Source organism: Schistocerca cancellata, chromosome 8, assembly GCF_023864275.1.
Source record: "Schistocerca cancellata isolate TAMUIC-IGC-003103 chromosome 8, iqSchCanc2.1, whole genome shotgun sequence".
NCBI classification, from domain to species: Eukaryota; Metazoa; Arthropoda; class Insecta; order Orthoptera; family Acrididae; genus Schistocerca; species Schistocerca cancellata.
Genome location: NC_064633.1, coordinates 346722484 through 346749787, shown reverse-complemented (window position 1 = coordinate 346749787; position 27304 = coordinate 346722484). Strand labels below are relative to the sequence as shown.

The 27304-nt window shown below is 42.2% G+C and overlaps 1 protein-coding gene across 1 annotated transcript in view; it reads left to right on the top strand.

Moving 5' to 3' along the window:
• LOC126095565 (carboxylesterase 4A-like) overlaps positions 1-27304 on the top strand; it is an 85687-nt gene that overhangs the window by 42118 nt on the left and 16265 nt on the right. The window contains exons 4-6 of the mRNA XM_049910343.1: positions 3759-3955; positions 15515-15696; positions 25523-25655. Of these exons, the coding sequence (XP_049766300.1) occupies positions 3759-3955; positions 15515-15696; positions 25523-25655 (512 nt within the window). The remainder of the gene's footprint in view (positions 1-3758; positions 3956-15514; positions 15697-25522; positions 25656-27304) is intronic.

Below are 27304 nucleotides of genomic sequence, written 5' to 3'. Positions count from 1 at the left end.
GAAATCAGTACACAGAACAAACACCTCTGGCCGTAATAACGGCCTTGATACGCCTGGGCATTGAGTCAAACAGAACTTAGATGGCGTGTACAGGTACAGCTTCCCATGCAGCTTCAACACGATACCACAGTTCATCAAGAGTTGTGAGTGCCGTATTGTGACGAGCCAGCTGCTCGGCCACCATTGACCAGACGTTTTCAATTGCTGAGAGATCTGGAGAATGTGCTGGCCACGACAGCAGTCCAACATTTTCTGTATCCAGAAAGGCCCGTACAGGACCTGCAACATGCGGTCGTGCATTATCCTACTGAACTGTAGGGTTTCGCAGTGATCGAATGAAGGGTAGAGTCACTGGCCGTTACACATCTGGAATGTAACGTCCACTGTTCAAAGTGCTGTCAATGCGAACAAGAAGTGACCGAGACGTGTAACCAATGGCACCCCATACCATCACGCCGGGTGATACGCCATTATGGCGATGACGAATACACGCTTGGAATGTGCGTTCACCACGATGTCGCCAAACACGGATGCGACCATCATGATGCTGTAAACAGAACCTGGATTCATTAGAAAAAATGACGTTTTGCCATTCGTGCACCCAGGTTCGTCGTTGAGTACACCATCGCAGGCGCTCCTGTTTGTGATGCAGCGTCAACGGTACCCGCAGCCATGGTCTCCGAGCTGATAGTTCATGCTGCTGCAAACGTCGTCGAACTGTTCGTGCAGATGGTTGATGTGCTGCAAACGTCCCCATCTGTTGGCTCAGGGATCGAGACGTGGCTGCACGATCCGTTACAGCCATGCGGATAAGATGCCTGTCATCTCGACTGATACTGATATGCGGCCCTTGGGATCCAGCACGGCGTTCCGTATTACCCTCCTGAACCCACCGATTCCATATTCTGCTAACAGTCATTGGATCTCGAACAATGCGAGCAGCAACGTCGCGATACAGTAAACCGCAATCACGATACGCTAGAATCCGACCTTTATCAAAATCGGAAACGTGATGGTACGCATTTCTCCTCCTTACACGAGGCATCACAAGAATGTTTCACCAGGCAACGCCGGTCAACTACTGTTTGTGTATGAGAAATCGGTTGGAAACTGTCGTCATGTCAGCACGTTGTAGACGTCGCCAACCTTGTGTGAATGCTCTGAAAAGCTAATCATTTGCATATCACAGCGTCTTCTTCCTGTCGGTTAAATTCCGCGTCTGTAGCACGTCATCTTCGTGGTGTTGCAATTTTAATGGCCAGTAGTGTATAATAGTTTAGGATTTACTGTTAAAGTGAAATTAACAAGTTTTGTAACAGAGAACTGAATGCTAAAATCTGAACGCTTCGGTCAATCTTAACGATCGACATTTCATGTAGAAGCGCATCATTAAAATAACAGACGTGTTAAATATCAACTCTGTAACTTTATTTGTTTAAAAGATATAGTAAATTTAAATTATCAGTATTTTCAGTTAAGCATCAGATCATCATTTCCTCCATTGAACGATGACAGCATGAAACCTTATTGAATCTTTAGGTAATAGAATATTTGTTGTAAAATTTAGTGCATAATAATTACTTTTGTTCTTTATTTATTTATAAGAAAGTACATTGGTGCAAGGCTACTGGCCGTGACATTCAAAGTTAGGAAGGAAATTGTTTTGGTTTTCTGTATAAGAATATAACGTTTATTATGTAATGGATATTATTGTTGCTTTATTTAGAACGTGAAAGTGGTCAGGCTTTGATCATTTAAATATATTAAAAAGTAAAATAATGTAGAATAAGCTGTTGCCAATCAGATGGACGGCTTCAGGAAAGGGAACTGCGCTAGGCAGTTGAGCGAGTATGTCCGGCGCGCGGGAGACGCGGCCTGGGATGGGCTGAGGGACGGTGCTGGTTCAGACGCGAAAGCGGACAGTTCGGCTGGAGGCACCAGAGGGTACAGTCCCGAATGAGACGCGAAAGTGGACAGTCGGTCTTTATGCAGCGAGGAAGTGAAACGAATTAGAAAACTTGGCGTTGTGTGGTATCACGGGACTTAGTCTGTGAGCTGTGAGCAGCCGCGCGCCTGGTGTAAACTCTGACTTTTCGCGTAGCTAACTAGATGGAGCACTGGACTCGTTATTCGCGATGAGATTTTGAATGATCTAACTGTGTCAAATGGATATGCACTCGAGTTTAACATTAATCTTAAATACGACTACTTTCGCTATTAGTTGTCTTCCGAATAACCATTATTCTAACCAGATCGCAACTGTGTGGCCTACATTATTTATGGATCGTTAATTTAGTCCCGGTATTATTATTACTGCTATTATATGTTACGTTAACTTTGTATTTCGCAAACTTGCCATCAGCCAGACAATTTAACCAAACGGTCACAAGTGTCTAATTTATGGCGTGTAATGCGATATGTGCGGTTCAACCCCTAGACGAGTTTGAGCCAAGACATTTCGACGAAGAGGAACCGCATGTGAGCCCGAACATCTTCGGGATGTTATCTCGGAACAGGATCACTCTCCCTCACTCTTCGCTCAATCTTCTTATAATAACACGATCTCGGATCGGAACTTTACAGAAGTACTAGTCGAGCTTTTGCTACCTTTTACATTATTGCAGCACTACAGTTATAGAGGCCTCCAGCGCTAAAAATGTAATGGAAAACAAACTGATACCGCAATAAAATATCGTTTAACTGACTGATAATTTTTATTACTTAGGAGATACATCTGGTCGTGCAGTCAACAGCATCTAAAACAACTAGGCGAGACACAAATACGTTATAGATAAACTTAAGGGTTTCTGTCGTTGGGGGAAATGTACCACTCTGGGTAATTTCCTAACAGTACGTCATTAATCCTTCATAGTTATAGACGTACTGCTAACTCCTTATCTATTTCTCAAATTCTGTCCAGTTCCAGAAAATCTGCTGTCTGCTTCATTCATTAGTGAATCACATTGAGTTATGCACTATCTCCTGTGTCTGCCGTCATTGAATCCAACTAGCTATATACAGGGTGTTCTGGTATATCGCATTTATCTTGATCCCTCCAAATACGTTTTTTATTTATGGGAAAAAGTTATTAGGCAAATGCCGTTTAGATATGTGACACAAAGTGGTAGTACACGATGAAGGTACCCAAGGTAAACTAGTCCACTTGCTGGAGTTGACTGTTAACAACTGGAAACACAGGTAAACTGCACACCATTCATTCATTCAATTGACATCAGTTGATGGTTTGTATGAATACCACATACTTGAAGAAAGACAATGTCGAATTGTTACTCATCGACGGACAATGCAAGTTAGCAGAACAGTAATGACTTGTGTGCATTTTCCTTGTGCTACAATTTGTTTACTATCAACTCCAGCAACTGGACGAAATACGTTACTCCAGAGAAATGCATGTGACTAATACAGGAGAGCCACAGTTGAAACTCTTTTAGGGTTTTAGTGTCATGTTTACCTGAATGGTACACTGTGATACGTATCTGAACAAATGTTGAGGAGAGGACGTGTATTACAGAAAATAACGTAGCCTGCTATTTTAAAAGGCGTATAGCTGTTCATACTTTCGATAACTCGGAAAGTTACGTTAGGCGCACTCATACTTGTTAATGTTCCCCTGGCAGCTGAACAACATTTAGTTGATACATTTTTTTTATTTTGCTTAATGACAAGAAGTTACTGGTGTGATCAAGATAAACGGGACACCCTGTGTAATCAGCTACCTGTATCTTTTATTCTTACAGCCTACTAATTCTGCTGCTGCCGCCTTTGCAGGAGGAGATCCGCATCCAGCACCTTGTCTGGCTCCCCGTGCTTGAACAGGACGTGGAGGGCGCCTTCGTTACCGAGTGGCCGGCCGAAAGCCTGAAGGCAGGTCGCTTCAACAAGGTCCCCGTCATCACGGGTTTCACGTCCGGAGACGGACTCGAGCTGATTCTACGTGAGTTTCAACCTGCCCATCCGACTCTGACTACCATAGTTTTCGATCCGTTAAACTGACAATCTGCTATTTATCATGCTAATAAAGTTCTGTCAGTTCTAAAAGACACAGTCAAATGCAGATAGGTTGTAATGAATGACATAAAAAGTTTATTAATTTTGAGTTCTCAACACTACTTTTAATACAACGGCTTGCATTCTAATGGCGCATCGAGCAACTGTCTCCTATTCGCCTTGACAGTATTCCAGTACTGTATCAGAAGACAGTTGTTAACTCAGTTGTAAGTTTGCATGATCATTTCAACTGCTGACTGTTTCTTTGTTGGAGCTTCAGGGTGCAAAACAGCTGAGCACATAAGCGCCCAAATAACGATTTAAAATGTGACATTTTCCAGGGAATTCATTCCTTGGTTGGGTGAAGTTAAATGACACATTGGTGCCGAAATATCATTAGCAGGAGGATGAAACCTTAATGAATAATAATAGTGAGCCTAGAAAGCTAGTTACAAACTAACAAATGTAGTGAAAAGGTAAAATGAGCAATTACAACGTTCCTCCTTTTTTAACGGGCCGTTCGGTAAGAGATGCTAGAACAGCCAGGCCTACAGTTGAGGAGTTCCTAGATAACAGGACGCAGCATGTCATTCTCAATGGAGAGAAGTCTTCCGAAGTAAGAGTGATTTCAGGTGTGCCGCAGGGGAGTGTCATAGGACCGTTGCTATTCACAATATACATAAATGACCTTGTGGATGACATCGGAAGTTCACTGAGGCTTTTTGCAGATGATGCTGTGGTGTATCGAGAGGTTGTAACAATGGAAAATTGTACTGAAATGGAGGAGGATCTGCAGCGAAATGACGCATGGTGCAGGGAATGGCAATTGAATCTCAATGTAGACAAGTGTAAAGTGCTGCGAATACACAGAAAGATAGATCCTTTATCATTTAGCTACAAAATAGCAGGTCAGCAACTGGAAGCAGTTAATACCATAAATTATCTGGGAATACGCATTAGGAGTGGTTTAAAATGGAATGATCATATAATGTTGATCGTCGGTAAAGCAGATGCCAGACTGAGATTCATTGGAAGAATCCTAAGGAAATGCAATCCGAAAACAAAGCAAGTTGGTTACAGTACGCTTGTTCGCCCACTGCTTGAATACTGCTCAGCAGTGTGGGATCCGTACCAGATAGGGTTGATAGAAGATATAGAGAAGACCCAACGGAGAGCAGCGCGCTTCGTTACAGGATCATTTAGTAATCGCGAAAGCGTTACGGAGATGATAGATAAACTCCAGTGGAAGACTCTGCAGGAGAGACGCTCAGTAGCTCGGTACGGGCTTTTGTTAAAGTTTCGAGAACATACCTTCACCGAAGAGTCAAGCAGTATATTACTCCCTCCTACGTATATCTCGCGAAGAGCCCATGAGGATAAAATCAGAGAGATTAGAGCCCACACAGCAGCATACCGACAATCCTTCTTTCCACGAACAATACGAGACTGGAATAGAAGGGAGAACCGATAGAGGTACTCAAGGTACCCTCCGCCACACACCGTCAGGTGTCTTGCGGAGTATGGATGTAGATGTAGATGTAAAAAAAATTAATATTGTTTCTCCACGTTGTTACGGCGAGTAAATACTATAACGCATACTACCGGCTATTCTTTACCTGCTAAAACTTCGGGTAGCTCAGACAGTGACCTGTATATAGTCCAGTAACAGTGATCTGCTTGCAACGAGATGGGCGAGAGGAAGTGACGCAAGCGATAGGGAGGGGGTTTAATCCCCCAAAGTTTGTTCCCACCGAGATATGACCAGCGTTCGTGTCTGGGTGAAGAAATATCCCTACGTATAGCAACGCTGAGATCGTCCGAAGCAACAGAACTGCTAATAGGCCAGGGCAGTAAAGCTGCGGCCGTGACATCAGGAGCCTCGTCCCTCGAGATGCCAACATATTAAGGCGACGCAAACGAACGTTACGTTGGTAACAGCATCAGCGAGCGATGAGGGCATTCCTAGATCCGATGTACTAACGTGTGGTACGTGTTCATCGCACCCGGGCTCTGGAGCGCATTGAGCACATCAGAGTATACGACAGCTCTAGAGATTCCGCGCCGCCGGATAAACGCAAAACCGAGCACTAGTCTAAAAGGCGATATTCAAATATCTCTCAAAGGCGCAGCCGGTACCACGGGCAGAAAACACTGTTGCCACATTTAGGAAGATTCCCACTTGCCTGAATGCACTCGAAAAATTTCGGAACTTATTTGCAAAGGATGGAAACGTAAACTTCTGCAGTCATTCGTTGTAGTAAACCTTCATTATTGCGAAATAATTCTATATATCACGAATAGTGAGAATGCTAGATGGTTACAACTAACGAAGAATTCTTGTGCGCGGTACATCTGCAACATACGTTCGTTTGACGACCTGAGTACTCCATATGCCCATTAAGGTTGGCTGCGGACAGACAAGTCACATGACCACCATACACTCCGTTTACTTCACTGGCCACTCAATGCGCATCCACCCCAGCACCTAGCATCACATTTTATGTGCATGTAATCTCATCATAATCGAAGCACAAGGCCTAACTTATCTAATATCCTAGTTGTGCCCATCGTGAAAGAAAACGTTCTCAGACCCTTTTCTGTTGGTACGATCCTCCTTTGAAATAAGCTACCCTGTTCTCTGCACAAAATTCAATTTCCTATTGCTTTTAGCAAGAAGCCTAAGCACTTTTTCTGACATTCTCATAACACTGTCAAACAGTGTAGCAAATGCCCCCACCTTATCGCAGCTACACTTCTTTCTCTCTTCGTTTCTCGATCAGTCGCAACCCTTTCTAGCCCCTCCTTTTTCTTCTTTCCCCTACCACGTTCAAACTTCTGATTTTCCACGCCCCGACTTGTAGAACGTTATCGTTCCGTTAGTTATTCAATTTTTTTCTTATGGTCATCTCCTCCTTCGCAGTCCCTTCTTAGACATTCCAATGGGGGACTATACCGGAATCTTTTGCAATGGAGAGACCATGATAACACTCTTTCAATTATAGGCCACATTTCCTGTGGATACAGATAGTATCTTTAATGCAGTAGTTTCCTTTGCCTCCTGCATCCTGATGCCGTTGATCACTGCTGACTCTGCCTTTAGCAGCTGTTTCCCAACCCCAGGGGTAAGAGAGTGCCCTTAACCTCTATTTGCTCCTCCGCCCTCTCTGACAAAGCCATTCGCAGAATGATGGTGACTTCTCATGCCGGAAGCCTTCGGCCGTTGCTGCTGATGATTTTTATTCAAAATTTAAACAGTCACGGCGTTCGAACTCAGGACCGAGGACGATTTGACTCCTAATCAAAGACACTACCCTTAGATGAAGCTCTCTTTTCCCTTATCTTCATTAATTGTGTTTTATAACTTTCCTCTTTCTCTCTCTCATCCCCCACTCTGTTACGTCCATTGCTGGCAGCTCTCATAAAGTGCTGAGCCAAAACATTATTACCACGTCTTAATAACATGCTAATCCACCTATGGAACGCAATACAACAGCAATTCTTCGTCGTATGGATTCATCAAGTCCCTGGCAGCTTTCCTGAGGTATGTCCCACCACATGTCAAGGTACAGGTCACACAGTTCCCGTAAACTGCGAGCCGGTGGTTTGCGGGATCGGTGCTCGCGCCCGATAGCGGTCGCGAATATGGCGGCAAAACATGAAGTGTACTGTCATACTCCAAAGACCACTCTAGCGTCGTTCTGGCTTTCTGACATGGACATTTATCACACTGGATAAAGGCTTCACCATCAGAGAAGACATTATCAAGAATGGGTGCAGGCAGTCCACAGTAGTGTTCACGTAGACACAGCTGACATGTTTCCACCAATTACTACCAGAGATCCCATGGAAACACAAGTGAATGTCCCCACAGCGTAATGCCCCAGCGTCCAAGGCGCAGTGCGCCTTTGGAGCAGCCGTTCGCCTAGATCTGAACACGCCCATCGACCTGGCTTAACAGGACACGAGGTTCTTTCCATTAGGCGATACCTTTCCACTGAAGAGTAGGCTGAAGTTCAAGACATTAGTCAGGAAGAATCAATACGCAAAGAAGTGGGATACGGAAGTACTAAGGAACGACGAGATACGTTTGAAGTTCTCTGACGCTATAGATACAGTAATAAGGAATAGCGCAGTAGGCAGTACAGTTGAAGAGGAATGGACATCGCTAAAAAGGGCCATCACAGAAGTTGGGAAGGAAAACATAGGTACAAAGAAGGTAGCTGCGAAGAAACCATGGGTAACAGAAGAAACACTTCAGTTGATTGATGAAAGGAGGAAATACACACATGTTCCGGGAAAATCAGCAATACAGAAATAAAAGTCGCTGAGGAATGAAATAAATAGGAAGTGCAGGGAAGCTAAGACGAAATGGCTGCAGGAAAAATGTGAAGACAGCGAAAAAGATATGATTGTCGGAAGGACAGACTCAGCATACAGGAAAGTCAAAACAACCTTTGGTGACATTAAAAGCAACGGTGGTAACATTAAGAGTGCAACGGGAATTCCACTGTTAAATGCAGAGGAGAGAGCAGATAGGTGGAAAGAATACATTGAAAGCCTCTATGAGGGTGAAGATTTGTCTGTTGTGATAGAAGAAGAAACAGGAGTCGATTTAGAAGAGATAGGGGATCCAGTATTAGAATCGGACTTTAAAAGAGCTTTGGAGGACTTACGGTCAAATAAGGCGGAAGGGATAGATAGCATTCCATCAGAATTTCTAAAATCATTGGGGGAAGTGGCAACAAAACGACTATTCACGTTGGTGTGTAGAATATATGAGTCTGGCGATATACCATTTGACTTTCGGAAAAGCATCATCCACACAATTCCGAAGACGGCAAGAGCTGACAAGTGCGAGAATTATCGCACAATCAGCATAGCAGCTCATGCATCGAAGCTGCTTACAAGAATAATATACAGAAGAATGAAAAAGAAAATTGAGAATGCGCTAGGTGACGATCAGTTTGGCTTTAGGAAAAGTAAAGGGACGAGGGAGGCAATTCTGACGTTACGGCTAATAATGGAAGCAAGGCTAAAGAAAAATCAAGACACTTTCATAGGATTTGTCGACCTGGAAAAAGCGTTCGACAATATAAAATGGTGCAAGGTGTTCGAGATTCTGAAAAAAGCAGGGATAAGCTATAGGGAGAGACGGGTCATATACAATATGTACAACAACCAAGAGGGAATCATATGAGTGGACGATCAAGAACGAAGTGCTCGTATTAAGAAGGATTTAAGACAAGGCTGTAGCCTTTCGCCCCTATTCTTCAATCTGTACATCGAGGAAGCAATGATGGAAATAAAAGAAAGGTCCAGGTGTGGAATTAAAATACAAGGTGAAAGGATATCAATGATACGATTCGCTGATGACATTGCTATCCTGTGTAAAAGTGAAGAAGAATTAAATGATCTGCTGAACGGAACGAACAGTCTAATGAGTACACAGTATGGTTTGAGAGTAAATCAGAGAAAGACGAAGGTAATGAGAAGTAGTAGAAATGAGAACAGCGAGAAACTTAACATCAGGATTGATGGTCACGAAGTCAATGAAGTTAAGGAATTCTGCTACCTAGGCAGTAAAAGAACCAATGACGGACGGAGCAAGGAGGACATCAAAAGCAGACTCGCTATGGCAAAAAAGGCATTTCTGGCCAAGAGAAGTCTACTAATATCAAATACCGGCTTTAATTTGAGGAAGAAATTTCTGAGGATGTACGTCTGGAGTACAGCATTGTATGGTAGTGAAACATGGACTGTGGGAAAACCGGAACAGAAGAGAATCGAAGCATTTGAGATGTGGTGCTATAGACGAATGTTGAAAATTAGGTGGACTGATAAGGTAAGGAATGAGGAGGTTCTACGCAGAATCGGAGAGGAAAGGAATATGTGGAAAACACTGATAAGGAGAAGGGACAGGATGATAGGACATCTGCTAAGACTTCCATGGTACTAGAGGGAGCTGTAGAGGGCAAAAACTGTAGAGGAAGACTGAGATTGGAATACGTCAAGCAAATAATTGAGGACGTAGGTTGCAATTGCTACTCTGAGATGAAGAAGTTAGCACAGGAAAGGAATTCGTGGCGGGCCGCATCAAACCAGTCAGTAGACTGATGACCAAAAAAAAAAAAAAAAAATAGCCCCTTCTCGATGATCTCGCGCTCACTGCAGTCGTAACTGACGAGGTCTTTGTGTCAGCTTAGGAGCATGTAGCGATCGTCTAATATGGAGATGTTTGTATGCAGACTGATGCGACTAATAAAAATTTGTAGCAAGATCGTGTTACGAACCTGGATCTACTGCTCACGAGGTGGATGCGTTAACCACTGCGCCACCCTGGCACAGCTGCTTTGCACAACTGCGCGGACTACTCTAGCACACCTCCCTCCTCAGTCCAATTTCCCGTTCACGCCTCAGCCCACTTGGTATCTACGTTCAATACCGAACGCTGAATGGTCTTCTCGGAAACACTATTACTTGCATCAGCGTTGTACTCTGTCTCCCACAGATCGCTAGCTATCCTGCCTTACAGGCCGGACATACCTCCACGTCCTGTAATGAGGCTTAGACGTGCAACATCTGGTCATCTGGTTTCATCTTCGATCAACATTTTTCCATCGACGCTCAAGACAGTAACAAGCGAACAGCCGACCAGCTTCGCCCTTTCACAGATGCTCGTTCACAGGTGCTGGGCCATAATAATCTGCCCTGTGTCAAAGTATCATGTTTTAGTAGATTCCACCATCTGCGATCCGTATCGTAACTAAAATGATTTGTCCTTGTGTCTCTGCTCCGCTTACATATTTTCCTTACTGCGTCACGCGCCTGCAACGTTTTCTGGCGGTTTACAATCTCACGGTGGGCAGTAGTAAAACTGATTTGGTATATCATTGTTGTTTAAAGCTGTCTTCATTGTTGTAACTCTCATTAACTAATGTTATCTCTGCCTTTTTTTCTCTGCTCTGGGGTAATTTCTAAATGTTATGTTCTATTATTAGATGAAGCTTATAACGTGGTTATAGTTATTGTTGTTGTTGTTGTGGTCTTTAGCCCGAAGACTGGTTTGTTGCAGTTCTCCATGCTATTCTATCCTGTGCAAGCCTCTGCATCTCCGAATAACTACTGCAACCTACATCCTTCTGAATCTGCTTCTGTATTCATCTCTTGGTCTCCCTCTACGATTTATACCCTCTCCCCTTCGCACTCCACACATACACACATCCTTCCAACAACAAGTTGGTACTCCCTTGATGTCTCAGATCGTGTCCTATTAACCAATCCCTTCTTTCAGACAAGTTGCACCACAAATTTCTTGTCTCTCCAAATTCTACTTAGTACCTCCTCATTACTTACTTGATCTAACGTTTAATCTTCAGCATTCTTCTGTAGCACGACATTTCAAAAGCTTTTATTCTCTTCTTGTCTAAACTATTGTTGAAAAATGTACGTTTGAAATATGATTTAAACTACGTAACTGACAGCAGTCTGAAACACAACTGTCAGAATGGAAATATGTGTTTTGTCTCGTCGCTTATGTGCTTGGCCCTGTAGCGAACTCTTCTGAGTGCGAGAATGTAATTTTAATTTAGCTGTCAGAATATGAAACATCAATAACTTTAAACCAAACCACAACTTCATGAATTTACTTAACACAAAAACACAAATCTGGTGCAACAGTGCCGGTCGGAGTGGCCGAGCGTTTCTAGGCGCTACAGTCTGGAACCGCGCGACCACTACGATCACAGGTTGGAATCCCGCCTCGGGCATGGATGTGTGTGATGTCCTTAGGTTAGCTAGGTTTAAGTAGTTCTAAGTCTAGGGGACTGATGACCTCAGATGTTAAGTCCCATAGTGCTCAGAGCCATTTGAACCATTTTTTTGGTGCAACGGTATTGATTTGAAATTGGCCCTGTTAATAAAACAAAACTTGATCAGTTTGAAAATAATGATCCTTGTGCTTAATGAAAGCTATCCCTGTAATACTAAAATTTCTTACCTTTATCTGCGCTATGGTAATGCTCTTCGCACTGCTCTCTGTTAATACTTAAAATTGGATAGTTAGCAAACAGCTATTGCGCAAGGCTGTTACTTAGCACACATTTTAATTAAATAAAATATGACTGAGACAATAACTTCTTGAGAAAAATAGTTAATCAAAATGACATAGATCTGTGAACTCGTATAGACTTGGGTAAGTAACAATATGGCACCAACTTTAAAACTTGTACTTTGACTTTTTGAAAATTAATAATGCTCACAATTAACACATTTAATAAACTGTATATACATTAACAATTACCTTTACAAAATCATTGGATGTGAGAGCTATACACTGTATCAATCGTCACTTATGAATACGCGCTTTGCATTAGTAACAAAACAACTTCCTTTACCTTAATTTTTTCCGACTTCTGTTGAGTTTCATTTTACAATTAGCAAACATCATAGTATGTTGCAAATGAAAAAATCATTACTGCCCGTAGCGAGTAAGTATATATCCAGCACACACCAGATACAACACATCTTTACACTTGGGAGTCCTCCATACATCACTCCATCTATCAGCGATCGCTGTTGAGCAGCGACGCTACTACACAATCGATACTACATTTGACCATCTCTGATTGAATACAATATTTTCTTTCAAAACTTGAATTAATTTACCCTGTGTATGTCCATGTTTCACTTTAATACATGGCTACAGTCCAGACAAATGCCTTCAGAAAAGACTTCATAATACACTCCTGGAAATTGAAATAAGAACACCGTGAATTCATTGTCCCAGGAAGGGGAAACTTTATTGACACATTCCTGGGGTCAGATACATCACATGATCACACTGACAGAACCACAGGCACATAGACACAGGCAACAGAGCATGCACAATGTCGGCACTAGTACAGTGTATATCCACCTTTCGCAGCAATGCAGGCTGCTATTCTCCCATGGAGACGATCGTAGAGATGCTGGATGTAGTCCTGTGGAACGGCTTGCCATGCCATTTCCACCTGGCGCCTCAGTTGGACCAGCGTTCGTGCTGGACGTGCAGACCGCGTGAGACGACGCTTCATCCAGTCCCAAACATGCTCAATGGGGGACAGATCCGGAGATCTTGCTGGCCAGGGTGGTTGACTTACGCCTTCTAGAGCACGTTGGGTGGCACGGGATACATGCGGACGTGCATTGTCCTGTTGGAACAGCAAGTTCCCTTGCCGGTCTAGGAATGGTAGAACGATGGGTTCGATGACGGTTTGGATGTACCGTGCACTATTCAGTGTCCCCTCGACGATCACCAGTGGTGTACGGCCAGTGTAGGAGATCGCTCCCCACACCATGATGCCGGGTGTTGGCCCTGTGTGCCTCGGTCGTATGCAGTCCTGATTGTGGCGCTCACCTGCACGGCGCCAAACACGCATACGACCATCATTGGCACCAAGGCAGAAGCGACTCTCATCGCTGAAGACGACACGTCTCCATTCGTCCCTCCATTCACGCCTGTCGCGACACCACTGGAGGCGGGCTGCACGATGTTGGGGCGTGAGCGGAAGACGGCCTAACGGTGTGCGGGACCGTAGCCCAGCTCCATGGAGACAGTTGCGAATGGTCCTCGCCGATACCCCAGGAGCAACAGTGTCCCTAATTTGCTGGGAAGTGGCGGTGCGGTCCCCTACGGCACTTCGTAGGATCCTACGGTCTTGGCGTGCATCCGTGCGTCGCTGCGGTCCGGTCCCAGGTCGACGGGCACGTGCACCTTCCGCCGAGCACTGGCGACAACATCGATGTACTGTGGAGACCTCACGCCCCACGTGTTGAACAATTCGGCGGTACGTCCACCCGGCCTCCCGCATGCCCACTATACGCCCTCGCTCAAAGTCCGTCAACTGCACATACGGTTCACGTCCACGCTGTCGCGGCATGCTACCAGTGTTAAAGACTGCGATGGAGCTCCGTATGCCACGGCAAACTGGCTGACACTGACGGCGGCGGTGCACAAATGCTGCGCAGCTAGCACCATTCGACGGCCAACACCGCGGTTCCTGGTGTGTCCGCTGTCCCGTGCGTGTGATCATTGCTTGTACAGCCCTCTGGCTGTGTCCGGAGCAAGTATGGTGGGTCTGACACACCGGTGTCAATGTGTTCTTTTTTCCATTTCCAGGAGTGTATTTAAGCTCATATTCCATGCAAGCAAATTTCTCATCTTCAGAAACTCTTTTCTTGCCATTGCCAGTCCAAATATTACATTCTCTCTACTTCGCCCACCATCAGTTATAGAGGGACTACGATCTTTATGGAAGTACGAAAACTTTATACAACAATACTTGTCCACATTCTGTGTTATTTTTATGTACTAAATAATTTCTATCCATTTCCCAATGACGTTAGCTGCATTTTGGCATTGAAATGAATCAGTGGTAACAGGCGAAAATTTGTGATAGAGCGGGACTCGAATCCGAATCTGCCACTTGACAAAAGCGGTCGCCTTATCGGCCTCGATCATCCGTGCACGCCCCACAGTCGTCCCAAATTCCCACCTTGCCACCCTCTTAATAGCGTAGCCCGACTTGCCCGTGAACGCTTACTCGCCATTTCGGATTCCCGCAAGAGGTCGGGCTTGGTTTGCATTCACATTTTTGTGATCTTAGTTGGAACAAATACTGCAGCAAGAAATGAAACAAAAGTGCTAGCAGTCTCACTCAAAAGAAGACTACACATGCTGAAAAGCACCAGTGTGATCAGCTTCCCATCTCCACATCACCACCACTTATCAAATTTGATGTACGTAAATAAAGAAATGGAAAGTGCAAATAAAAAGATACAAAGTATGTGCATGAGACTTAAAATGTAACATTTATTAACACAAGATGTATAGGAAGAAGATTCTATTCAATGCACAATCTATATTTCAATGGGTTAGGGAAAGAATGTAACAATATGGAAAGGATAGATTACCACTCACCACATAGAGGAGGCACTGAGTCACAGACAGATGCAGTGTAAAGAATGCTAGAAATATTGAGCTTTAAGGCAAAGCTTTTTATAAGAACTAGAAAACACACACACATACACACAAGCGCAATGCACATACACAGATGGCCACGGTCGCACTCACAGGGCCCAACTGGCAGGCATTCGGACATGATGGTTGTTGTGTGTGTGTGTGTGTGTGTGTGTGTGTGTGAGAGAGAGAGAGAGAGAGAGTGAGTGAGTGAGTGGTGTCTGTTCTTTAGGACACAACATATATCATTTAAACTCTTCATCTTGTTTTCGTGGCATGGTGCATCATTATGTGGCTTTATTATGAACGATTGAACAGTTACAACTGCCTCTTGGAATGCTTTTCTGACATTAGATCGCTTATTTTCGATAAACATGGTTGCTACCAAAGTCTCCTCTACTCCAGTGATTGTACAGCGAATTACAACTGCTCTTGCGCTGTTCGCGCTATGTTTAAGCGTCCGCTAGCGATTTGTCTTTTGGAATAATTGATGAACATTTTTTCCCACAGAGAAGCTGTACCTCTCTGACCCGGCAGCAGTGCAGGAGCTCAGCGACAACTTCGTGCTAGCCGTGTCTCCAATCCTGCACCTGCCGACGGCCGAAGAACGCGAGGAGGCGGCACTCAAGATGCGGGACTTTTACTTTGGCCACGAGAACATCACCATCGACGATGCTCAAGCCATCACCGATGTAAGTGTCAACAGCACTGGACAGTCTGGGTGTGGAAGAGCTACTTCCTGCGAATTAATCGATTTTTTATCAGTCTCCCTGCTTGTGGTAGGCTGAAATTCCGCTGTAATACTGGAGGAGAATTCTTTGAGTAGGTCTGTATTTGATAGATAGGTCATGGCTTTATGAATATACCATTAGAAGACTACTGCTTTATCTGCACACTGAATTAATGAATTGTTTGAAAGGAAACAGAAAATTTAGTAATGCTTGGAAATATCTTTAGCAAGGTGAAACGAGCCCTTGCAAACGGGATGGACACTGCAAACCTTACTGCTAACGACAGAACGATATTGATCGACTGATATACGAGGACTGTTCGGAAAGTAAGGTCCGCCCCAAAATGGAAACGTCAGCGAAAATCCAATGACGCTTTGCACAGATGTGCTGGGCAGTGTCTCTAGAATGCCTGTCGATCGCATCACGTCGCCCCTTCCAGTTGTGAGACCACATTTGAATATGTAAAGACGCCTGGAACAATAGCGTCTCCCGCCAAGTGTGGGTACCCACTGCGAGATTTCGCCTGATTTCACGCAACCCCAGATAACATACCTGTCATACATTCTCTTCTTCATGGCAGTTCTCAGGCGCTCACTGCAGGGTCAATGAAGACACCCCTGCAGTGCTTCCGATGGGAAGTGTTTGATCACCCAACATACAGCCCGGACTTGGTCCCTCTGATGTTCACCTCTGCTCACATGAACCGCTAGCAGTGAAGACAACAGTTTGGCACAGACAACGAACTGCAGATCAGCTCAGAAAAGTGGCGGAAAGCACAGGTGGCTGCATTCTATGACAATGGTATTATGAAAGTTGGTACAACGCTGCGACGTAAGTCGGAGCGGCCACTTTGTAGAGAAGCAGCTGAAAGGCTAGCTAACTAACACAAACAAAACATTTTTGATTTTCACTGTGGTTTCCATTTTGCGGCCGATCGGACCTTACTTTCTAAATGGCTCCCGTACCGTCATTGACATCCAAAATTCCCTAACACCAAACAGGCAAGACAAACGCTTTTGGGATAGATACTCAAAATAAACACTGTTTTGCTGTTGTGTAGTCTCTTACAATAACTGTGGAACAAAATCTGATGTTAGGTTACATTCAAATTCCCTTGTTCAGCCACGCAGATTCTAAACCTTCACGTTGTTGTGATCTTCAGTCCCACAACTGGTTCCAAGTAGCTGTCCACATACCATGTTAATCGCTCAAAAAAGGTTTTGCACCATCGTCACTTATTGGATAGTTTGCACGTATTTTAATATACAGCATCTTTCTTAATAACTTTTTTGGTCGTAGGAAATCGCTCTGTACAGCCCCCTGGGAAGAAGTGATGCAAGTAAACCCGCATTCTCGGTGCACCTCACCAGAACTCGTTGTGTCTCTAATCCTGAATTGTTCAGAACTGTCATCATGTTTAGAAGCATTATTATCATCCTAGGCCGTACCTTCATTGTACAGCAAGAAAGTTTGTCAGGATGGGAAGATGTTCGCCGAATTGGCGCACACCACAGATCACAGCTGCGTCATCCGAACAGTCAGCCTCTATCATTCTTCTTCTTCACTTAATGGATTAACCACTCTTGCTCGTTCTAGCTTCACAGCTGTCTCCAGCGCGGCCCGGGTCTTTAATGACCTCTTCTTCCCCCTCGGTATGTAATCTAACACTCTCTTGTGAAGCCTGGTATTTTCCACTGGTTGTTAGTGATCGCTCCAGTACTATCTGCTACTTAGTATTTTGTTATGTACTGATTCTATATTTCTTTCTTTCTTAATATCCCCATTTCGTGGCCTATCCATCGATATACATCCTTTAACACTTCTTAAATACCTCAGTTCTGCCGATTGTATTTTGCTAACTTGTTTTTGAGTCGGCAGCAAGGCTTCACTGCCATAAAGCAATCTGGGTAAATCCATTACATTACAAAATTTAGTTTTTGTTTCTTTCCTAACTTTATTTTCAAAAAATTTTTGATTTGTCCCACATACAGCTTTAAATTAGCTAACCTTTTTCTGAATGTCCTCATGATAAAAACTTATGGCACAAACAAGATATTTTAAAATTCGATACTTGTTCTAAAACGTTATTTCCTGGCAAAATTTTTATGTGACTAGATCTTTTACTCTGAAAGCCATAACTTTCGTTTTATTAAATGAGACTTTAGAATTATAGGATTTATATTGATTAATTAAATGATACGTGGATGTCTGTAACTTTCTCTCATTTACTTGAGTCATTGTTTAATCACCTGCAAATAAGAGTGTTTGAACAGATACCGTTTGATAATGTAATACCTAAGTCTGGCACCAATTGCCTTTTCTTTAAAATGTCGTCAATTATAATTATTATCGTTAATTCCCCATTAAGGAGAGCGTTAAAACACAATCAATATTCACAATGACAATATGATACATAAATTGGTACGTTTCAAATTCATGGCACTTTTTTTCTGTCTCTTTCTTTTCTCTTCCCAAAAACCTCTCATAAATTCACTGTGTTTCTTCTTCCTCTCTTCTGTCACTTCTTTCCTGATTTCTTCTCTTTTGGTGTTTCTTCGAATTTTTGTTTGTTGATTTTTTCTCTGTATTTTCCTCTGTTTGATATTTCTTCTGTGGAGATGTTTAGATTTTTGAGGTCTTCCATGGTTTCCTTTACCCAGTTAGTTTTCACCTTATTCGTCACCACTATGTTAAAAATCTTCTTGGTCAGCCTATTTTCATTCATTCTATGAATGTGCCCATAGAATTTTGCCCTTCTTTTTCTGAAATTGTCTGTGATTGTCTCTGCCTGTTTGTACAATTCCTTTGTTGGTCTCTTTATCCAGATCCCCTATCTCTGAACTGGCCCATAGATTTTTCTCAGAATTTTCCTCTCTTGCTTTTTCATTTCCTTGATTTTAGTTCTTCCTCTGATTACTGTTGTTTCTGAGGCATACAAGGCCTCAGGTAAGACTACTGTTTTGTAGTGTCTTAATTTGGCATTGACGGAAACATTTCTTTTATTGTAATGGTTGCATGTAAGTCTGTATGCTTTTTGTAGTTTTGTAACGCTTTCTTCATTGGCTGTTGAATTAAGTCCTGTTTTCTGTATAATCTCTCCCAGGTATTTGAAACTTTCTACTTGTGTTATCTTTCTGTACTTTGTTATCAATGGGCTTCTGCCTGTAGATTTTGTGTCCACGTACTAGGTTTTTTCATATGATATTTGTAGTCCTGTTCTGGCTGCGATTTCATGCAATATCTCTAGGGCTTCTCTGGCTTCTTTTCTGTCATTTGTAATGATGGCTATATCGTCGGCAAAGGCCAGACATTTTATGTTGACGGTTCTATCTTTCTCTCTCCCCATCTTTACCCCATTGACTCCTTTGTCCCACGTCCTGATTATTTTCTCTAAAACAGCATTAAATAAAATGGGTGACAGGCCATCTCCCTGTCTCACTCCTGTCTTGATTTCGAAAGATTCTGAGATCTCACCCATGAACTTCACTTTTGACTTTGTATTTGTTAATGTTTCCTGAATTAGTTTTCTGGTCTTATTGTCTACCTTCATTTCTTCTAGTGTATTAAAAAGTGTTTCTCTCTCTATGGAATCGTAAGCCTTCTTGAAATCAACAAATGTTACTGTGGTGTTTCTGGACTTTCTCGTTGTTAATAATGTTCTCAGACACCAGATCTGCTCACTGCATGATCTTCCCTTCCTGAACCCTCCTTGGTATTCTCCGATCTGTGGATCTATCTGAGGTTCTAGATGACTTAACGGAGCTTTTGATAGAATTTTGTACGCCACTGGCAGTAACGAAATTCCTCTATAGTTATTAGGGTCTGTTTTGTCTCCTTCCTTGTGGAGGGGGTGTATTAGGGCTGACTTCCATTCTTCTGGTATCTTTTCTGTTTCCCAGATGTTTTTGATTATACTATGAATTTTGGGTGTAATGTTTTCATGGTCTAATTTCCAGATTTCTGCAATCAGTCCATCTTCACCTGGTGCTCTGTTATTTTTCAATGATTTTATTATTTTCACGATTTCTTCATATGTTGGGGGTTCGAAGTCCCGGTTGGGATCTGGTTTTGTAAACTGTAATCTCTGTTTTGGTTTATCACAGTTAAGTAACGTGTCAAAGTATCTGGCTAATATTTCACAGTTTTTCTTCGGATTTGTCTCCAGTGTTCCATCTTGTATTTTGAAGCATAAGCTTGGTGGCTGATATCCTGTCATATTTTCTCGGAATACTCTGTAAAAATTTCGTGTGTTGTTTCTGGTGAAGTCTTCTTCTATCTCCTTCAACCTGCTGTTTTCGTATCCTCTTTTTTCTATTCGGATTATTTTTGAGGTGTTTTTCTGTATCCTGTTGAAGTCCTCCCATTTTTCTTGTGTTTTATGGCTGTTAAACTTTTTCCAGGCTTGTATTCTGTCTTCTATAGCCCTGTCGCATGTCATGTTCCACCATCGGTGTTTCCTTTTTCTTGGTGGCTGCCCCAATTTTATCAGTTCTTTTATTTTTTCTGACAGCTCTGTCCAGTTGTTGCTACTGATTTTCGTAATTTCTTCTATTATTTCTTTCTTGTTTATTTGTAGGTACTCTGGATCTGTTCTGAATGTCTGTTGGTATTCTCTTGATTTGTCTATTGGGTATAAATTTTACTTTAATTTGGAGAAGGTGATGATCAGATTCGAAAACTCCTTTCCTTGTTCTTACGTTCATTATTTCTCTGGTGTTTTTTGTGGATATTGCTACGTGGTCTATCTGAAATTCTCCTAGAGCATGGTTGGGGGATTTCCAAGTTACAAGTTTTCTGTGTGGTTTCTGGAATTGCGTTGACATGATTTTCAGATCAAAATTTCTGCAGAAGTGTATCAAGTTCTCTCCATTTTTGTTTGTTCTCATGTGGGCCGTGTGTTTCCCTGTCGTGTCTCGGAATTTTCTTTCCTTGCCTAACTGGGCATTGAAGTCTCCTAGTAACACTTTTATGTGATTCTTGGGTATTTTGCTGGTAGTTTCTTCCAGATCTTCCCAGAATTCCTCTATCATCTCTGGGTTCTTCTTGTTATAATTGTTTGTGGGGACATGTCCATTGATTAATGTATAGGCTTTGTTTCCAGATCTTATCGTGAGTGTCGACATTTTTTCTGATTTTGAGGTGAAATCTATTACGGAGTCCAGTATCGATTTATGTACTACAAAACCAGTTCCGAAGAGTTTGAGATTTCTTCCTGGGATGGTTATGGCTGGTTTCCCCTTATATATTCTGTAATTTTCAGAATCAAAGTGGTTCTCATCTGCAAATCGTGTTTTCTGTATTTCCATAACTTTGATGTTGTATTTATCCATGGCGTTTGTTAATTGTTTCAGTTTACCTGGCCTCAGTAGTGTGTTGGTGTCGAGTGTCCCCATGTAAAATACTTTCGTCACCTTGAGGGTTTTTGAGAGGCTCCGATTCTTCTCTTCATGACATGCCTGATCCCCTGGAATCCGATGATCAGGTCTATTACTCAGTCTTACTGACTGGGGCCCAGGGTAGTGGATTCTTTCCCGTTGTTCTGTCATGATTATTGGTTTGTGTTGAGGTATTGGTGGTGAAATCACGAAGGATCTCACATAATTTCGACTGGAGTTTTGAGTTTCAGAAGATTAACTTACAGCCGAGCTCACAGAGCCAACACACGCTGACCAGAATACCGGTGGCTGCCACGCAGACGTGTCTGGATTTTGGGGCTTCGCATGTAACCCCATGCAGGGGCCCTCACAGGATGCTACCATCCGGAGCCAGATGGACCCAGGTTTTTTTTTTTTGTTTTTTTTTTACGAGGTGTTATTCCTCCCCCTCCTCCTTCCTCATCACTTGCGAGATGAGGCCCCGGGCTTGAGACCGGCAGTGGCGGAGTTGAGCCGTAAGCTACACCCTTGTCTAAGTAATATATTTGTTAAAATCCGTTCACTTCTTATAATTCCAGGGTCTATGGCAAAATTAACATTTGTATACAGGCTCCTACACCAAAAGTAGGTGTGGTGGATAGTCTTCATTTTCTAATATTTGTCATAATTCTATTCGATTTATTCTATCAAAAATCTTCTCAAAATCTATAAAGGTGAAATGTGTTTCCGAGCTATTTTCTCTTCTTTCTTCTGTCATTTGTCTAAATGCGAAGACATTATCCACGCACGATATCCTATTCCAAAATCCACTTCGCTCTTTTCCTAACAGACAATATGTACTACCTTTTAATCCTTTAATTATTATTTTGGTATAGATGTTGTATTTCACAGTTTTGAACATGGCTGTTACTAAGCAAGCGTATACTAGTTTCAACATAGGATTCAAGAGCCAACCGGTTGCATAGAAACGGTACGTACATTGACCTAGGTTTCGACACTTACTAGGGGTGTCTTCATAAGAATGAAATGTTGCTAAATCGTAAAATTACATTCCAAAAAACCAATATTCAGAATCTGGAACAGCTATACATTTGATTTGAGCATAGATGCTCCATATTCTGAGTATTGCTTTTTAGAAATGTAATTTTACGATTTAACAACATTTCATTTCTGATGAAGATACCCCTATTAGGTGTCGAAACCTAGGTCAATGTACCTGCCGTTTCTGTGCAACCGGTTGACTGTTTAATCTTCTGTTGCTGTTATATTTTGTATTCATGAAACTATCTACTTTACAATTTTCACGATTTTTGCAGTCTCCTCTTTTGAATATATATTTTAACTACAGATGTTGACCAAGAGAGAGGTATTTGCCAATTTTCTCAGCATTTATTGACTACATGTAAAGTTCTTAATTTGTGTATTATACAACCCTGTTTAATAAGGTCCATATTCACTCTGTCAAATCCAGGTGCCTTCTTACTTTTTTCAGATTTTAACAGTCTATTTAATTCTTGTAACGTTGTGGGGTCTGGATCTGGACCTTTCTTTTCACGGGAGCTGCCTGTTTCGTTCAACTTTATACTATAAAAGCTCTATCATGAGACAGAAAACTTTGAGGATCTACCCCATAGCGGCCGCCTGCGGTTCAGAACAGCATCGACGTAAAAACTATGGCTTTCACCACGAGTAGGATCTGACAGAAACGTTCACTGTCATTTTGGAGGCAACTGGGAGAGCTGCGTTGACGTAGACAGTAGGTGCTCTTCTCCATACAATCTGTTTTGTCTCTAGGCGTCAATTACTAAAACAGTACGAAGCTTTCAGAATAACAGTGAGAAAAGAAGGTGGGCGAAAGAACTCTTAGAAAAGAACCTTGATCAGTTATTTTTAGTTCTCTTCATTGACGAGTGCAGGACTTTTCTGATACCTTACAATCGTTGCAGAATAGTGTGAAGAAGGCCAAAAACCACTTCACGACTCAGGCCTGCAGTCCCATGGCTCCAGGGAAGGTGTCTTGGGCTGGTATCATGTACGAACGTAGGCCACTTCTCACCATCATCGAGGATAATTTGGGCGTTCTGAATTAACATAAAAAGTTTCTGGGTATGATGTCCCGTCATACTGTAAAGTAACTGTCACTAATAAATTCAACGTTTCGGCCGCGGTTGCAGTCGCCTTCCTCTCGGTCTGTTGAAGCACTATAACCAGAAAACTTCTATGTTGTCAGATTAGAACTGTGGAAACATACCCAACAGAGCGCTGAGGAGTATCGCTACAAGATACTCCCCACCTATTGTCCAACCTTACTGTAAGCATTTCGGCGAAGGGTTCGTCTTTGAAGACGATAACAGACGAACTCTCATCATGCCCATGTTCAGAACAGCTTCCTCCGGGCGGCAAGAATCAACCAAACATAATGGTCTGCGGTATTTTAGTCATCAACGTGACTGAACATGCATCTGAAACATGCAGTCTGTGGTCACAGGAGCCATCCTCACACGCTGAGTGACTTCAATACGGCCACCATCGTAGTGTGAGACGAACTTGAGCAGCAGAACCTCTGCTAACTTGCTGACAGACTCGGAAAGCGGGTCCAGGAATATTATAACGCGCGGGTGTAGCATAATGGTAACGAATAATACCCAGCAGTAGATTATATATTTCCCCTGTATTGGTGAATTGTTTTTACATCATAATTGTCGCATTTCCTGCTCCCCTTGAATCTCTGTTTTGATGTTTTATGTCACACTAACATTTTAGAGTCATAAGTCGTTTCTTTCGTGACCGTGGTGATCTAGTTGGTGAAGCTCTAAGCTGGGGGCCTGGAGGTCCAAGTTCAGTCCTGGATAGGAGTGGGGATTTTTGCTCATTCTAGTTCCTCCAGGATTGACCAAGTTCACTCAGCCCGTTATCAAATGCGTACCAGAAATCATTCCCAGGAGTACGAGGCGGCTGGGACGATAGGCCTGTCATCCTTCCCTTCCTAGCATCGACGTCAAAAAAGGTTGCACTCGACCTACAGTCAGGGAAATATTTGTGTCACGGGCTTATGCCACAGTCTTCACCATATTTTTAAGTTAATTGCTTTATTCTCAGCTTCCCTTGGCTCTAAGTCCATACACCTTCATAGATGATACATTTACGTCATTTGCAGACTAATATTTATAGCTATTACAAGTTGTATTTTATGTGTTGGTTAGCACTACCAAGTTCATGCGGCAAGAGCAAGCCATCTTGGCAGCAGGTCAGGTGCTGAAGTCTGGACACATGGACACTAAATGGTTGGTCTACACTGAGAGGTGTAGTCCACTTACCGGCGCATTTACGACTGTGCAGAAAACATCAGGTCCTAAGTTTGTGACGTGTTCGTGGTAAGACTGTTCTACGCAGAGAAAAAACAGTCATCACACAGATGAATGTTCATATTAGGGTGCCATGTATAAAAATATCTCCATTTATATCCATACACAGGGTGTCATGGATATAAATGCAGATATTTTTATATGTGGAACACGAGGAACACACTTAAAGGAAACTACTCAACAAAACTATATAGCTACACACAGGAGATACAGCAGCAACTATACACAGTTTCTGTTAATCAATAATAGAATAGTTCTTGTGATACGGTACATTACATATATACAGGGTGTTACAAAAAGGTACGGCCAAACTTTCAGGAAACATTCCTCACACACAGATAAAGAAAAGATGTTATGTGGACATGTGTCCGGAAACGCTTAATTTCCATGTTAGAGCTCATTTAATTTCGTTCTTCCTCCTACGCTCAATGGAGCACGTTACCATGATTTCATACGGGATACTCTACCTGTGCTGCTAGAACATGTGCCTTTGCAAGTACGACACAACATGTGGTTCATGCACGATGGAGCTCCTGCACATTTCAGTCGAAGTGTTCGTACGCTTCTCAACAACAGATTCGGTGACCGATGGATTGGTAGAGGCGGACCAATTCCATGGCCTCCACGCTCTCCTGACCTCAACCCTCTTGACTTTCATTTATGGGGGCATTTGAAAGCTCTTGTCTACGCAACCCCGGTACCAAATGTAGAGACTCTTCGTGCTCGTATTGTGGACGGCTGTGATACAATACGCCATTCTCCAGGGCTGCATCAGCGCATCAGGGATTCCATGCGACGGAGGACATTTTGAACATTTCCTGTAACAAAGTGTTTGAAGTCACGCTGGTACGTTCTGTTGCTATGTGTTTCGATTCCATGATTAATGTGATTTGAAAGGAAGTAATAAAATGAGCTCTTACATGGAAAGTAAGCGTTTCCGGACACATGTCCACATAACATATTTTCTTTCTTTGTGTGTGAGGAATGTTTCCTGAAAGTTTGGCCGTACCTTTTTGTAACACCCTGTACATATTTCACGCGTCCCAGATGTGTACCGATATATACTGGGGCGAGCCAGCTGACGCCACCGTGAGGGCGGCATCCAACCATTCCGATGCCGGGCCTATCTACTACCACCTGTTCGATTACCGAGGACCGGAGCTTGGCAACGGCACGTATGGTACGTCTCTTCTACAACAACTAAAAACAAAAAAGTTTTTGTGATGATTCATAGTGACACAATTTTCCCACGAGCCTCTTCTTATCTGTTGCCGTGCAGTCGTTTCTTTTTTTATTTTATCTTTTTAATCAAAAAACTTATCTCTCATTCACATTCACCACAATGCTAGGGCCTGATTAGAAGTTCATTGATAAGAATAAAAACTATTGCTTGATAAGTTAATAATGCGTGTCCTGAATGGTGGTTGACAACACATGCTAGCTGAAGCGCGAATAAGATATTTTGATTTAGATGTCTTTGAGGCTGTCAGATTAGTCGAATGCTAGTTCCCTCCTTTTACATCCCTAACTCTGGCTAGTACATATTCGCCTTTTTAGTGCTACTGTATGAGCATTTTATTCTAGTTCCCAACTTTTACTCTAATGTAATTTTGACATTAAACCGCCGTAACTTGGCAAACAATGTATATTTTTGTTGACTCGGGAGACGACTGATCCGGTATATGTTTTTTATTGACTTTCGAATCATGTTGCTTGAGTTGGGCATAGTTAGTCTGGTCCCTTTATGGTAACCTGCCTGGGATGGTTGAACATGTACAAGCCTCACCATCACGTCACACGCCAACAGGAGGAGCCTTGTTTTATTTTTAATTTTTTTAATTTTTCATAATTTTCGTTTTTATTATTTTGTTATTTTGTATTATATTTTAATTTTTTAATTTTGTTTAATTTTTTATTGTTTTTGAAAGTGTTTTTATTTTATAGCTACACACATTTTATTCATATACACATGAGACCATATATACAAACGCACAAAATAACAGCAAACATAAACAGGATACCGAACGAAATATCAAATACTGTGCGAAATTTAAGATAATAATGTATGTAAATAGTTTATATTACGTAGATAAATTTACGATACGACCATATCACTTAAATAACCTTACTTAACAGCTTACTATATCGCACGCTGAGTAATAATAACTACTGAAAAGCGTAAATCTTATCTCTTATCTTAAAATCCTTGTCATTGTTTATTTAAAGTATTCAACAATAAAAATTCAAAATTAAGTAACCGCCGCTAGAAAAACTCGCGTGAATAATTTTGGCGAGAAATGTTGCAACAACGAATGCAATTTAAGTATGAGTATGATTGGTTGAAATAAGTAGAAGAACGGTGAAACATTGTATACACCACAAAATACGTTCAACTTTTCAATCCTTACTAAAATTGTCGAAATTAAGCTTGTTTTAACCGAAAATAAATTTTCTACCATATAGCATAGAAGTTTTCGAAGGAAATGCAGTAAAGCATTTTATATTGGTTATAAATGAGGTGACCTTTTTCTGACAGTTATTTTCATAGTAGTTTTTGCATTAGTTTAATTTTCTGTGTGGTCATCGACAAGGCTTTAAATGTTCGTGCAAACAATGTATCTTTTTGTACAGGGCTGGGCATACTTCTGGATTGGTACATGCAATGTTTAGCAAGTCCAAAGATTTCTCGGTTTTAAGGCACTGGTGAATAGAATGTTTAATACAAGAACAACGAAACGATGATGATTAGTAAAAACCAGGTTTTTAGGGTTCCCTGCCTCAATCGGTAAAAACGGAACCTTTATAGGATCACTTCGTGACCGTCTGTCT